The sequence below is a fragment of the Trachinotus anak genome, unplaced genomic scaffold (assembly GCF_046630095.1).
Source record: "Trachinotus anak isolate AG129_WGS33_773 ecotype Australia unplaced genomic scaffold, CSIRO_AGI_Tana_v1 ptg000005l, whole genome shotgun sequence".
NCBI classification, from domain to species: domain Eukaryota; kingdom Metazoa; phylum Chordata; class Actinopteri; order Carangiformes; family Carangidae; genus Trachinotus; species Trachinotus anak.
The window spans coordinates 4,540,614-4,556,327 of record NW_027273856.1 but is presented as its reverse complement, the minus strand read 5'-3'; the positions used below and the strand labels follow the sequence as shown (position 1 = coordinate 4,556,327).

General features: G+C 38.9%; 1 protein-coding gene across 2 annotated transcripts; it reads right to left on the bottom strand.

Annotated features, from left to right (window-relative positions):
- Nucleotides 1–6,974: 6,974 nt before the first annotated feature.
- LOC139621409 (up-regulator of cell proliferation-like) lies at nucleotides 6,975–15,714 on the bottom strand. 2 transcript variants are annotated; one of them, XM_071477907.1, is made up of 4 exons: nucleotides 15,562–15,714; nucleotides 14,486–14,547; nucleotides 14,309–14,390; nucleotides 6,975–12,254 (listed from the first exon to the last, which is right to left on the bottom strand). In XM_071477907.1, the coding sequence occupies exons 2-4, from the start codon at nucleotides 14,510–14,512 to the stop codon at nucleotides 7,624–7,626; spliced, it is 4,740 nt and encodes a 1,579-aa protein (XP_071334008.1). In that variant the 5' UTR covers nucleotides 14,513–14,547; nucleotides 15,562–15,714; the 3' UTR covers nucleotides 6,975–7,623. The 2 variants fall into 2 exon arrangements, with proteins under 2 accessions (XP_071334008.1, XP_071334009.1); XM_071477908.1 differs by having other exon boundaries at nucleotides 14,315–14,390.

The following is a 15,714-nucleotide window of genomic DNA, read 5'->3' as shown; positions in this document are numbered from 1 at the left end:
TTCACTTGTTATTAGGTTTGGCTGACATAATATAGTGCATAATAGTGCAGTCAGGATTACTTACAAAACTATATGCTGGTCATCCCTGAGGAAGTATTCAATTCAGTGTCTATGTCCACAAGGAACCAGAATGCCCTTTGAACCCTTTGTGGTTATGGCCTTACATCATCTTTGATGATTTCAAGAACTTTTAGTTTTGGTAATGGCATCATGAAAACAATCTGTCAATGCAAACACATTATAGTCCCAATAAGATCTCAACTGGAAAAACAGCTCACCTCTAATCACCTGTGTCCTTAGGCCGTGAGTTTGAAAGTGCTTTCATATCAAATCTTTCACTCAAAAAAGCTTGATTTTTTTTCACTTCTGCTTCTGCTTTCAATTCAGTCTGTGTTTGCATTTATACATAATATTTTACATAGTTATTTTTAGAGTCATTCAATTTGCAATCTTGGAATCTTGCATCAGTTTTTATGCATATATTTTCCTTTTACTTACTTGTGTTTACAAACGTTCTGTTTTAATTGGCACAATTACTAACACTGTGTCAGCCACTGCCAGGTCTGTTTATATTTTCCGTCTTTCTCAGGGAACGGGAAGGACTTTGGTACTTCTGGCCTCAAGTCAATTTTTCCCTCCCTGCAAAAAGTCACCATGTAGCTTTCCTTTTCACCCGCAGGAGATGCTGAGACACTGGCCAGACTGTTAATGCCACAGGAGGTCAGAAAGCTGTGGAAATGACAACAATATTGTTGATAAGGACTACTGTACATACAGACTTTAGACAAAATGTATTGTCTTTGAGCTAAAGATTGCATAAAGCTGATCTTTAGCACCTGCATCAATCTGTTGACAGTCTGATATCTTAATGTCAAACCATGAACTTATTGTAGGGTTTTCTACATCCTCACAGTAAAGCTCAGCAAATGAGTCTTCACCACTGATTTCCTTGATAAATAAGAAAAATATACATTACCCTAAACACATTATTTTCTAGGTCAGTATTATTTCCATTGTACCTTTATTTATCTTCTGAGGTGTTGAAACAAGCTGTTCTCAGTGATTCTACGCTTGGTCCAGATGATTCAAACGTCTTCTTTCTCAAAGTAATGAGAGACAAATCTATAAAGCTTCATTCTCCAAGTATTTGCAATATCCCAGCCTACAGCATACCTGGCTGCAGTATGTATCCCTTGTGCGTCACGTTACTGAGTCTAAACACAGGAGAGGGAGATGAACTGTTCATCCAAACATGAGCATAAACCAGAAACAACTTTGTGCCCCCTGTGGGTGACTTCCCTCCCTCCACTGTCAGTTACCAGTGTGAGAGCCATCCAGAATCACAGGATGGTAGAAAATGAATGGTTTTACAAGGCCAGTTTCCTAATTATAATCACAGTCGATCATGATCAGTCTTTAAATCTTGTATGTTGTAGAAGATGCACCAGACTTCCCTGCATATGACGGTGCAGCCCCGCAGTGCAGAGCCCCCCTTTTACTCTGCAGATGAAATCACTTTCACTTTTGGTGTAAGGATCCCAGATGTGATTTCCCAGAAAACAAAATCTGTTTCCAGTAAACTGAGAAAGTACTCTTGATAAAATTCACTTCAGCCTTAGTGCATTAAAATGTTTTCCCTCTTGTGTTGCACAATTAAGATCATTTAACAAACTATTTGATAATATTAATAAATTGAATTTATTGTATCATTGTATTATTGTAACATATAGAGACACAGTATGTAAACTGGTATCAATCTCCTCCTATAGTGGCATTGATAAAGAATCAGAATCAGAATCAGAATCAGAATCAGTTTTATTGCCAAGTATGTTTTCACATACAAGGAATTTTTTCTGGTGATTGGTGCAATTGATCAGCAACAGTGGGGCTCTCTAGCCTTGTTGATGAGGCTAATAGCAGATGGGAAGAAGCTATTTTTGTGGCGAGAGGTTTTGGTCCTGAAGGACTGCAGCCTCCTGCCAGAGGGGAGTGTCTCAAAGAGTTTGTGTCCAGGGTGGGAGGAGTCAGCTACAATCTTCCCTGCACGCCTCAGAGTCCTTGAGGCGTACAGGTCCTGGAGGGACGGAAGATTGCAGCCAATCACCTTCTCAGCAGAGTGGATGATACGCTGCAGTCTGTTATTGTCCCTCTCCGTGGCAGCAGCGTACCAGATGGTGATGGAGGAGGTGAGGATGGACTCAATGATGGAGGTGTAGAAGTTCACCATCATAGTCCTTGGCAGGTTGAACTTCTTCAATTGCCTCAGGAAATACATCCTCTGCTGAGCTTTTTTGATGAGGGAGCTGATGTTTAGCTCCCATTTGAGATCCTGTTAAAGTTAAATAATGATAGGGATGTGATCTGGGAAAACACATGCCACCAGAGCAATGGGATATTATGATACAACATAGTAATTATGTATCAAAATGTGTTTGATATAAACTCATACAGATGAAGATTTCATAGCGAATTTATATAACTAAAGAGAAGCCCTGTCATGGCATGGATGTGGAGACAATATTTTTAATACATATTTTATGGCTTTGCCCAGAAATAAGACAATTTTGGGTAGGAGTACTAAATATGTTTTGTTTAATATTAAATATGGATGTATCATAATGTCCAAAAGTGTGAATAGATAGTAAATAGACCTAGCTACCCTTGGGGAAATTCTTACAGTGCAGGTGTCTCTCCACAACAGTCCTGAGTGAGTCCAGACTTCTGCCAAGGACAGACCCAGCTTTTTTTTAACCAGCTTGTCCAGTCTCCCTGTGTTCTTGTCTGACATGCTGCTGCCCTAGCAGATTGCAGCGTTGACTGACCAGCATTGCCACCACTGACTGATAAAACATGTGCAGCATTTCACTTTAAATGTCAAAGGACCTGAGCTTTCTGAGGAAAAAGAGTCAGCTCTGCCCTTTGCTGTAGATGGCATCTGTGTTCAGGGACCAGTCCAGGTAAATATTATTTGTTTGTTTGTTTATTTATTCATTCATTTATCTATTCATTTATTTATCCTTTCCCCCATTCTCCTCCCAGGCAGACAGACAGTACTTGGGGAGGGTGGGAGGAATGAGATCGGGCATGCCCAGGGTGGGAAGGCCATAAGGAACTTGGGCCATCTATAGGTGGAGGAAACGTGCCATAATGGGGAGGTGGACATTGTTTAGTTTATTAGTCTGTCTGGACTGCCCCTTGCAGTAGTCGTTCTCCAGATCCCGAGGAGGAGGCTGACCACGAGGCAACAGGAACCTGTCTCCCAACCCGGACTGCTCCCATACCCACACGGAGGGAGCTAGTCCTTTGTGGGGTGTTTCTCCAACCCCCCACTGATAGGTTGATGGGAGCATGATCACTTATTATGATTGTGTGGATTGTGTTTTCTAAGATATGTTGTGTGAGTGAATTATTAACAAGGAAAAGTTCAATTCTGGATGAGGATTGATGGGAGGAGGAAGAGTAAGAGTATTCTCTTGAAGATGGGTTTCTCATTCTCCAGCTGTCGCTAAGTCCATAATCATTCATGTATTGTTTTATTATTTCAGTGGAGTGCCAGTTTCTTGAGTTTCCAGGGGTACTTGAGCGGTCCATTGTGGGGTTAATGACAGGATTGAAGTCTCCAGCTATTATAGGATTTGTTGAATTACAAAGTAATGAAAAAAGTAATGGAAAAAGATGGGTCATCATTGTTGGGGCCATAGATGTTGGCAAGTGTAAATCTTGTGTTGTTAATAGATGCATTGAGGACAATGAATCTTCTGTCAGGGTCAACAATGGATGTATTATGGACAAATTGAACGTTGTTACTTATTAAAATTGAAACTCCTCTTTGTTTACTGTTGAAAGTAGATGAGAATATTTTATCAAATTGTTTAATTTTGAGATGTTGCAGTTCTGAGTGTGTGTTTCTTGTATGAAGCATATGTAAGCCTTTAATTTCATGGGATGATTGATGATTTTAATTCTTTTATTTCATGTTACCAGATTGAGTGTTGGAATGGTTGAGTGTTGGAATGGGAAACTTAGGTTTAATTTGATTTAGTATATTTCTTATATGTGATGCTGACATGTACATTGACTCAGAGAATCAAAAAATATTTAAAAGTGATTACATCAAAATTGAGTAAAAAATGGTCATTTTATTAAACACATGACATCGTTCTCATGAAGGGGAGCAGTAATTGCAGTGTGACTGATTATTACATTAATGACATTAATTTGACGTGGAAAATACCAACATACTGGTCATGAGCAAAACCTAACATCACAATGACAGTTAGCCAACATTGGGTTTTGATGTCAACCTGATTTTCATTTCAAATCCAAGACTTAACATCTCTCTGACATTAGAGCCATTAGAATCAAAAGTCTTCCTGACGTTACACAGATGTCTGATGCCTGCTGATGTACCATTTGTGATTTCCTTATGTCATATAAAACAAGTAAGTTCATCCATGAGCAGATGAAATGAGGAGAATGTGCACCTCTACCAAGATAGCGTGTTGTCTCTCACTTCATGTAAAATGACTCTCTGAGACTCTCCTCTGCCTGCTTAGATGTGATATTTTTCCAGGTTGAAGGAATATCAGCAGGATTTGCATCATATGCTTCTGCAAAGTCACTGTTGAACCTTGCCAGTATATATTTCCAGTAATCGAATGCCTGAAGGATTACATCTGGGAAAATTTCTTTGTACCGCTTGAAAGAATGCCATTCATTGTTTGTAGCATTGCAGCATTGTTACTTATCACAAGGGAAGAGCACATATCAGTGGCATGTTTTTCTGAATATACACTGAGTGCACTCCGACCCTGTGGCCAATGCAGTGAAGCCCAGTGCTCAGTATGAGCTTTTCTTCCCACCTCACATGGAGCTGTACAGAACGGACACAGTTTACCACCTCCAATCAGTCTGGTGAAAAGCTCGTTCTGGGGTTTCGTATGGAGATGTTTCAGTTTCATCTGGATGTTTGTTTTTTTAAACTCTTCTCAAAGAGCTTGTCCCATCTCATCCACAGACACTGTGAGCCAGTGAGCAAACTGTTCCTGGTTTGCATGGGTCAGGATAATGACAGCACCAAGTGCATCCTGCGAAATTCCCAGTTTATTTTTAAGTTCCTAACACACATGATCAACAAATGTCAAGAAAATCCAGTAAAACTGAATACTGGAAGAATATTCTTATGTTTAACTGCTGTTGTGTCAGCATCTCACCAATGATATCAGGACCCAGGGAACAGTTGACAAAGTCTTTGACTGCAGGCTTCAAGCATCGGTTGATGAATTCTTCTGCCTTCTTCTGGCACTGGTCTCGTTTGTAGAACACATCTTTAAAATCAGCACAAAACTTCTCTTTGTTTTGGTTCAGACATCTGGAAGGATCATTCTCATGTAGGAAATCTTCATGCATTTTCTGAAAGTGTCTGGCTGCATCTCCACAGATGTGTTGTTTCAGAGAAACTTCAAATTCGATGTCTGTCTTAACATCCTGATTGTTTTGCAGCCTCTCATCCATCGTGTAGGATCTCCTAAATGTGGGTATCATGGTAATTGTTTTTTCTTTCCATTTTGTCAGTTACAATCTCTGTGCAAGCATTTATGATAATGTCAGGCATTTGTTGTACCATCATTAAGTGATTTTGAAAGTTAAAGTACTTCCTAATGTTGTGTGAAAACCTGTCACAGAGCCCTTCAGCTGTATATTTAAAAGGCTTATTGCCACAATCTTTCAAGCTTTTTTGACTCAACAATTCACATGCATGACTGCCCTTGTGTGACAGATTTAACCTCAGGTAATAGGATATTCTGGAGAATACATCTGTTGCCTTCTGTTCAGAAACATAAAGTCTCTTCATTGTTTCAATCCACATCTTATCAAATTCTTCATCCAGCTCTTTTTCTCCCATCTGGACATTCTTCTTTCGACACTGATCGATCAGTGCACACACTGCCTTTTCAATTTCTTTTGTGTGATTTTCCTTGATTCTATCAAGTTCTGTCATTCCCTGATTGATCTCTGCTGCTGCTGTGAGCTGATGAAACACAGAGTTCTCCATTTCTCGACGAAGGCTCTTTGCACTGTTTGCAAAGTCCTCTCTGTATCCTTCTACTAGATAGACGTGACCTTCTGTTTGCTTGAAGTACTTTGTCAGATTTTCAAGAAGCTTTGTCTCCCACTTAGACAGCACTGTGGAGGCTTCACTTTTCGAAGACATGATGAGATCTTTCATGTCAGCTGTTTCAGATTCTGTGGCAAATGTGCCATAAATTGAAATTCTTGTTTCAGCATTTGTAACCCACTTGTACATGTCTTTTTTGAATTCCCATTTATGTATTTACAGTTTATTTCAGCCAAGACTGATAGAAACTTTCACATCCAAGACTTGCTTTAATTTACCAGGTCAATAATCTAAACTAAAGTATGAGCAGCCATTTGAAGCTTTTCTTATATGGATAACTTTAACTTGTTTGTGAAAAGTTACATTACATTGTATGTGGTCACACACTTCACCTCATCTGCAGTTTATACAGTTGGGGCTGGATTTCAGTTTATTCTCACTACAGCAAACCTGAAAACTGTGGTCAGTCTGTAATAAAAGATGACTTCATGCACATCAGTGATGTTATTCAGAGATCCTGTGTCAGGTCAGCAGTGCACTGAAACACGATTAACACTACACAATAGCAACTATACACAAAGAAAGTGACATAAACTCACTCACATTAATCTTCAGCTTGGTCTTCATTGTGAAGGTGCACCTGTTGTCTTGTTTTTACATTCTTTGTTCAGTCAAAACCCAAAACTTTGTAAGAAAACTGTGGAATACTAACATTTTTAAAAACAATATAATATTGTTAATAAACAATAAAAAAAATATATTTCTGTTTACTTTAGAAGTTAAAGACATTCACATTGTGATTGTGGGTTTTGTTTCTTCATTGAATCTGTTAACAGAAGTGACTCATGTATACATGTTGACAATACCACATATGGAATGAATGATCTTTTAATTCCTTCAGGTCTTTTAATTAATTAAGTGTAAATATTTGGCATCAGATACACAGAAACAAAAACAGAAACAGGGAAACAAAATTTTTAACAATTAAAAAATTGGTATATTGTATTAAATAAGTTTCTGTCCTACTATGGCAATACCACACACAAATTGAGTGATCTTTTAAGAGATAAAACAATATACAATACAATAAAACAAGTTTATGACACTTATAGCTTTACTTATCTTTGTGCATCTTTTTAGGGGCATTAAAGTGTTGTCAATCTGTTACACAAAATCATGCTATCAAATTTAGTTTTTGTTTTTTTTATATGTGCTCTTAACATGTACATTGACTGAGAGAATCATTAAGCATTTCAAAGTAAACTCATAAACATCAACATACAGTTAAAACACAGCACATTTATCTCAGATGGAGGTGAGCACAAAGTGCAGTGTTTGTCTTTCACTTTCCTATTGTAAGTGACAGTGGTGAAACACAACATCTCTCTTATATGTATACACGATGTTACTGTTTGTATTTTTTGAAAACACTGTTAAAAAATATTCATGAGAGGATAATGCATTAGGAGAATGTGCACCTCTGTAACTACACAGCATGTAGTCTCTCACTTGATGCCAAATGCCTCTCTGAGACTCTCCTCTGCCTGTTTAAGTGTGATATTTTTCCAGGTGGAAGGAATATCAGCAGGCTTTGCATCGTATGCTTCTGCAAACTTACTGTTGAACCTTGCCAGTACATATTTCCAGTAGTCTGATGCCTGGAAACTTACATCTGGAGGAATGTTCCAGTCTGGGAAAATTTCTTTGTAACGCTTGTAAGGGTGCCATTCCTTCTTTGTAGCATTACAACGAAAAGAGGCGTCACTGATCACAGATGAAGAGCATATATCAGTGACAAGTTTTTCTGTCTCGTGCCAGCTGTAGCTACCCAGAGCCTCTGGTCGATGCAGTGAAGTCTGATGCTCAATATGGGCTTTTCCTCCTGCCTCACATGGAGCTGTACAGAATGGACACTGTTTACCACATCCAATCACTCTGGTGAAAAGCTCATTCTGGGGCTTCACGTAGAGATGTTTCAGTTTCATCTGGATCTTTGCTTTTTTAAACTCTTCTCTCAGAGCTCGTCCCATCTCATTCACACGCTCTGTGAGCCAATCAGCAAACTGTTCCTGGTTTGCATTGTTCAGGATCATGAAAGCACCAAGAGCATCCTGGGAAATAACCAGTTTATCACCAAGTTCCTGACACACATGATCAACAAATGTCTTCAAGTTTCCACTCTTTTTCATTTTAGCCTTGTTGATAGCATCATTTATGCTGTTGATACTCGACTTCAGATGCCTATCTTCAAACTCAGACATCTCAGAACCATTTGAGAAGTGAGTCACTATCTGGTCAAGTATCCACATCTTTACATATTCAGGATATGAGCAAATGTAGCTCAAGTAGTTTTCAAATGTATCCTTCAAAAGCAAATCCAGTAAAATTGAAAACTGGAAGGACATCCTTGTGCTGAACCGCTGTTGTGTCAGCATCTCATCAATGATATCAGGACCCAGGGAACGGTTGACAAAGTCTTTGACTGCAGGCTTCAAGCATTTGTTGGTGAATTCTTCTGCCTTCTTCTGGCACTGGTCTCGTTCATTGAATATGTCTTTAAAATCAGCACAAAACTTCTCTTTATTTTGATTCAGATATCTGTAAGGATCATTCTCATGTAGGAAATCTTCGTGCATTTTCTGAAAGTGACTTGCAGCAAATCCACAGATGTGTTGTTTCAGAGAAACTTCAAACTTGATGTCAATCTTGTCATCCTGATTGTTTTGCAACCTCTCATCAATCATGTGTAGGATCTCCTGGATGTAAGTGTCCGAGTAGTTGCATTTTCTTTCAACTTTTTCAGTCACAAACTGAATGCAAGCACCTATGATGTTGTCAGCCATTTTTTGTGCTCTCATGATGTGATCTTGAATGTTAAAGCGCTTGCTCATGTTGTGTGAAAACTTTTTCAAGCTTTTTTGACTCAACAATTCAGATGCATGACTCCCCTTGTGTGACAGATTTAATCTCAGGTAGTGGGATACACTGGTGAAGACATCTGTTGCCTTCTGTTCAGAAACAGAAATTTTCTGCACTGTTTCATTCCACATCTTATCAAATTCTTCATCCAGCTCTTTTTCTCCCATCTGGACATTCTTCTTTCGACATTGATCAATCAGTGCACACACTGCCTTTTCAATTTCTTTTGTGTGATTTTCCTTGATTCTATCAAGTTCTGTCATTCCCTGTTTGATTTCTACTGCTGCTGTGAGCTGATGAAACACAGAGTTCTCCATTTCTCGTCGAAGGCTCTTTGCACTGTTTGCAAAGTCCTCTTTGTATCCTTCTACTAGATGGACATGACCCTCTGTTTGCTCAAAGTACTTTGTCAGATTTTCGAGAAGCTTTGTCTCCCACTCAGACAGCACTGTGGAGGCTTCACTTTTCAAAGACATGACAACATCTTTCATGTCAGCTGTTTCAGATTCTGTGGCAAATGTGCCAAAATTTGAAATTCTTGTTTCAGCATTTGTAACCCACTTGTACATGTCTTTTTTGAATTCCCATTCCCATTTGTTGAATTCTGTGCATAGCCTCATGTATGCATCAGCCACGAGACTGTTTCTGAAGCTGAAGATGAAGTTTTCATGCTTTACTGCATTCCACAGGCTTGACATCCACTCTTTAAACTCCAAGACATCATTAGCAGATGATTGACACTTTCCCAGTAGTTGGATGATGTTTTTCTTGAGCTCATATACAGCTTCGCTGTACCCTGCATTGACTGGTGCCATTGGTGGGTTTCCATTCCAGAGTCCAGGAATGTACCAGTTCCCAGTGTCTAGACTGTACTCCATCACATCTGTGAAGCTCTTGTTCTCCTCTTTCTTTTCCATTTTGGCTGCTGCCTGTGTCATCTCATTTAACTGTTGCAAAAGCAGTTTCCTGTCTCGTAAGTTCTTCTCATGGGCTGAAACATCTGACACATTCTGATGAACAAACTGACATTTAGGCTTTTTGCCCACCTCTTTCATCCTGAGAAAAGCATGCACAACTATTTGCAGGATGTCCTTCATTTCTGTTGAATTCTCCATTGCAATATTGATAATGGTGATATCGCTCAGCCCAATGACAAGTGTTGCAAGCTCATTGTCATGCTCATGGCTGTCATCCAGTTGTGCAAGCTCTGGTGACTTTAAGCCCTCAGTGTCAATGATCACCATGAAGTCACAGTTGAGTATTTCTTTGACATCTTCATTGATTCTGATGAGCAACATAAAAGCACCACGAGTGCATCGACCACTGCTGACTGCAAACTGTACTCCAAACATGGTGTTGAGAAGAGTGGACTTTCCTGTGCTCTGAACTCCAAGAACTGTGACTACCAGTATCTTGTTGTTTGGAGACACCAAGTCATGGAGCTGAGAGAGAACATCGCTCACCCATCTGAGAGGTATGTTGGATGCATCTCCATCTACAAGCTCAAGAGGAAATCCATCCAGCAACAATTCTGCACAGAGTTTGGGCAGATGCTGTAATTGTTGACGTGATGGTTCTGTTTCTGGAAGGGAAACTGAAGCTTCATACATCTGACCCATTTCACGGAAAAAGTGTTCAGTCCCAAGTGAACTGTTGGAAAGTTCTCTGTGAATGTTTTTGATAACATCTTTGTTCTCAGAATTCTTGCATTTCTCTTTGTACTGCTCCCTGAGGTCAGACAGTTTCTCTCGAGACAGGTTATCAAGGTAAATTTGCATCCATTTGAGGAAATAACATCTCTCTTTCCCTGGGCTTGATATTGCACTGATGAAGCATGTCATTGCAGCTGACATGTCATAAGAGTTCTGTTTCTTGCGCAGTTCTCTTTTCTGTACCTGAAGATCACTTTTGTACATTTCTATGTCTTCAGACCCAACTTTTCGAAGCCGAATTTCTTCCTTCTCTAAGCTTGTCAATTTCTTCCATATTTCACCTTGCAGGGGAAGCTGATCTTCTTTATATTTACAGGTGTTTTGAACTTCAGCAGTAATTCCATCTGCATTTTTCTTGGCAGTCTGGCACTCTGGACAGTCCTCATCAACCAAGATTCCCAGTTCATGGGCAATGTCAGACATCTTCTCTATGCTCATCTTCATCTGTGAGTTGTGAACTACATTTCTGACTGTTTTCCGCAATCCCTCAACAAAGTCTGCATCATTTTTCTGCTTCATCTTAATTATGATGTTCTTAGTTAAGCCCAGCTCAGTTGCTAATTTCTTAAGAGAGTTTAAATTGAAACTCTTGCTTTGATGGTTACCCACCAAGAAGATCTGTGCCTTGTGTTGTTGGTTGGTAAGCAGCTTGCACTCAGAGTCCAAATTGTCAAAGAACACAAAAACTGCTGCAGATGTCTGACACAGAAAAGAAAACTGTGTTTCAAATGTAGCAATGTCTCCACGAAGGTTAGCTACAGCTACTGGCTCACTGAAAATATCAATGTTTTTGTTTCCACAAGGAAGGTACCAAGTAATTTCAGTCAGTCCATCAGATATTCTTCTTGGACTGTCACCACACTCCATATCGTGGTGAACAAAGGTGTCATGGTACTGCTGAGAGTTGCTCAGAAGCTTATTGAGAATCCCTGACTTGGACAAGGAGCATTCCCCCAGTCTCACAAAGGATATCATTGGAAGTTCAGAGAGAACAATTCTTCCTTCAATAAAGCCCTTGGATTGTGAAAGGGACTCTGGTCTATATTTTTTAACAATGTCTCTCAAGGCCCAAAGCATGAGTGTGCACTGTTGTGTTTCACAATTAGGAAGCAGAAGAGGCACAGAAAACTGACACAGAGACATTTTGAGTGCCATCTCCTGCTGTACAAAAGCATCAGAACACAGAAAGAGAGCAGTGATTATGTCGAGGGGGTTTAGCATGTCACCTGAGTTTGGTCTGTCAAGCAGATTATCAAAATCTAATTCTGTAATCTCTGATGCAGCATCACAATCTGACTCACATTCTGATGTACATTTCACATTCCTGGCTGTCACATTAACCATCATTAGTTTCTTGAGAAAATACCATGGAAGATCTGAATTACACTTGGCAGGTTCATCTGTAATGGTCCTCTCATCAATCTCAAGTACTTTGCTCAGGGACAGCTTCTCTTTGTGGTGCTGCTCCAACCCCAGATCCTCCAACAAGCTCATCAAGGGCGTCTCTGTGGACATGAAGATGCATGTTATTTCAAACAAATCAAACAGATGTTTTAAGGCTGGCAGATCAGGCTGGCAAGACATGCCAGTATTGAGTTAATGTAAAGCAATTGTATTATGCTTCCAAAATATTAAGCCTATAATTCATGAAATCCTCAAGTGTTTCACTTAACTCAGGGTACCAATTATACTGATTTTACTAGATTATTTTTCAAGTCAATGGTCAAAAGCCTATTTAAAAAACAATGTTGTTGATATTGGATCATGACAGTAGCAAAATTAAAAAAATAAATTAAAAAGTCATTTGGAGATGGTTTAAGTTTTCAAGACAATACACACAATAATCATTAACATAAAGATAAGCACAGCTACTGTGGGAGGGGGTCTTGGCAAAGTCCACTGACAGTTCAGTATCCATAGGTTAATGAGCCCTAATTATACTCTCTACCTCTGGTGGAATCTAGCAAGTTCCACAGCAGTCTCTTCACAATAAGGACATTAGCTTGCTGCTTGTTAATCCATAGTGACCCAGAAAATGAGAGTAAATATTTAAATTTATTTTAAAAGTAAAAAGTAAATTTCCAGTATGTTTGTTAGCTGGCAAGGGCCCAAGAAGTTGGTCACTTTGTCAGTGTTTCTTTAAAGGCCTCATACACAGACGTTTTTCCTTGCTTTAGCTCAGTGGTTTTCAAAGTGTGAGGTGTGCCTCCCCTGGGTTTGCAAGAGAACTTAAGGGGAGGCATGGAGGAAGTACAATCTTTATTTATTTATTTATTTTATTTATTTATTCCTGTCTACAGTGCACCCCTGTATCAACCACCTATGTGCGTCAAAGACGCAGGGCCCTGTCACCTGTTGTAAAGTGGCATGCCTACGTGGCATGCCTACGTGGACATCTGCCCAAAGTCCATGCACAAACGTTCTGTTACTCACAAGCAGAGTGTGCTGAAAATGTGTATCAAATGTTTGCATAAGTCAGGTGGAACATTAGAATACAGTGCCTTTCATGACGCATGAGGCTTTCTTTCTACCTGGTAAATCTACCACAGTTTTTCCTTTTCATCACTTTAATGGATCACAGTTTCATAATGAATCAAGGATTTATTCCCACTTCTCATCATATAGGCCTCATATAAAAGATTTCTCACGTTGTGATTTGTGCCGTAACTTCTTTGCAGAGCTGTGCGCAGCGCATTGATTCGCTCACCTCTTCGTTTTCCCTTCAGAAAGTTTTTTGTCGAAAGCATATATGGAAAGGATTTCTGCACAATATTGAGACAGTAACATGGAAAGACGTGCTGTGAATGGTGCAGTCATGATTTCATTTGATTTGGTGTCTAACTTACTATGATGTGTTCAATAATTATTTGACTTCAGTAAAGTTTCTGTTATCTGAAGGCAGGCTCACTGTTCCACACACTAAAAAACCCTGTTTTAGCTGATTTATTGAAGCTTTAATTTGGATGAAGCTAGTGTTACAGGCAGGGTTACACTTTATTTGAATAGTCCACCTAAACAGTTTAAAAAGCACTTGTCACATTTCACTAATCTTTGTTGAACATGTTTATGTTTGACTAATGTTCAACATTGTATATAAAAAATATTGAATTCACTATTTATTGGCTTAATGTAATTTAATAGTTAGGGTTAACAAAACAAGTTAAATAATTCTCAATAATAACTTGTTCAAATGTTACAAATACTCTATTAACTCTCTGTAGCCAGACTTTCCTATATAGTGTTACCAAAGGCTGTCAAACCAGTCCCTATTTGCTCTTTAGTCCACTATAATTAGCTTCTGCCAAATATATATATATATCTTTTTTTTTTTTTGACCGTCCAAATTCATTCATGAACAAGATGGTGCCTTTGACAATACCTACAATAGAATTATAAAAGCAGTGTCCATTGGCGTATACAACCCATCCATCCCTTATCTGTTTCGCACATTTTAGTGTTTATTAAGAGTAAGTGATGTCAGGAGGGGCCAGTGGGGTAGACAGTTTCAGGATAAGAGGTCCCACAGGCACTATATGTCCATGGGTTGCATGAAGCTGACCTTTACCCTTGCTGGCGAGCCATTGTGTTGATGATGTGTCTGCACAGGAAGGATGAACAAATGACTCTTCAGCACCGTTTCCCTTGATAAATGAGAAAACATATACATTTGCATTTACATTTGATGAATCAACTCATTATCCTATCGCATAGATATTATCTTGTATTAGCTGTTTACCTCCATTGTGGGTACACTCTCAGTCATCCCACACTTGGTCCAAATTATTCAACGGCTTCTCACTGAAAGAAACGGGAGACAAGTGTATGAGGCTTTGTTCCCTAAGCACTGTAAATATCCCAGCCTACAGCCTACCTGGCTGCAGAATGGACCGACATGGGTGTGTGCGAATCACAATAATAATTTATATCAAGCAGTATTTAAAATATGTATGTAGGGTTTAAAAATGTATGCCTTCTAGAATGACTGTCTAAAGAGACCCCCACCTCCAGCCCTCCTGCATAACCTACATCCTGCATAAGGAAATGAGTCATTAAACCAAACATGGGCATAAACCAGAAATAACTCAGGACTCCTGTGGGAAGCTTCCGTCCCTCAGCCATGATCAAGCATAGTTCTCCACCCAGATATTTGGATCCTCTTAGTCAACATTGTTGGGAAGGTTACTTTTGAAATGTAATTGGTTGCAGATTATTAATGTAATTTATTGCATTTAACTACTTTTTGATTACTTTTCTGTACCATTAAATTAAATCTGTTGGTGCTCTGTAGAAATTTCACAACCTATTGACCTCTCCAAGTTAACATTTAATGAAAACACAATGCTGAATAAAGTTAGTGAGTGTTATTGGATCTAACAACAATCACCTATCTGACCTGCGTTTTCTGCAGTTATGCCAAAAAGCGTTCCTGCAAAGCAAAAGAATGTTATATTCTACATTTTTACTGACAATAATATAATCAGGTGTAACAGCTTTGTTACATTTTGAGTAGTAGCTGTAATTTAATTACATTTTTTCTTAGTAACTGTAACAGAGTACAATTGCAAGTTTCAATTTAATTATGTAATTATGTTACATCTGGTTACTCCCCAACACTGTCAGTGAATAACTAAAAATTTGTCACTTATAATTTCTAAAATGTTTAGCAAAAGCATAAGAGGTATAAGAAAGATCTGCAATAAGATATCAGATTAATAATCACTTTTCAAAATATTAGCTATGTTCTTAATTTTTCAGATCCTCCCATCAACCACATAATGGGAAAACTGACAAAACAATAATATAGCAACTCACCTTTGTAGAGGAGATTCAAACATGGCAATACTACATTCTTTTATGCAGAATTCATCAATGAAGGATTTGTCCTGTTGCTATCAATGAAGTACCAACGCTCCCTGCATATGACAGTGCAGCCCTGCAGTGCAGACCTTTCCTTTTATTCTGTAG

What these genes read in the sequence shown, in the direction of transcription:
- LOC139621409 (XM_071477907.1), bottom strand. Translation starts at nt 14,512, where the DNA reads ATGACTGAGAGTGTACCCACAATGGAG. An exon ending in AGAGTGTACCCACAATGGAG is followed by an intron (nt 14,391 to 14,485) that starts GTAAACAGCTAA and finishes TCATTTATCAAG; the next exon opens with GGAAACGGTGCTGAAGAGTC. An exon ending in GCTCGCCAGCAAGGGTAAAG is followed by an intron (nt 12,255 to 14,308) that starts GTCAGCTTCATG and finishes TCATGTCCACAG; the next exon opens with AGACGCCCTTGATGAGCTTG.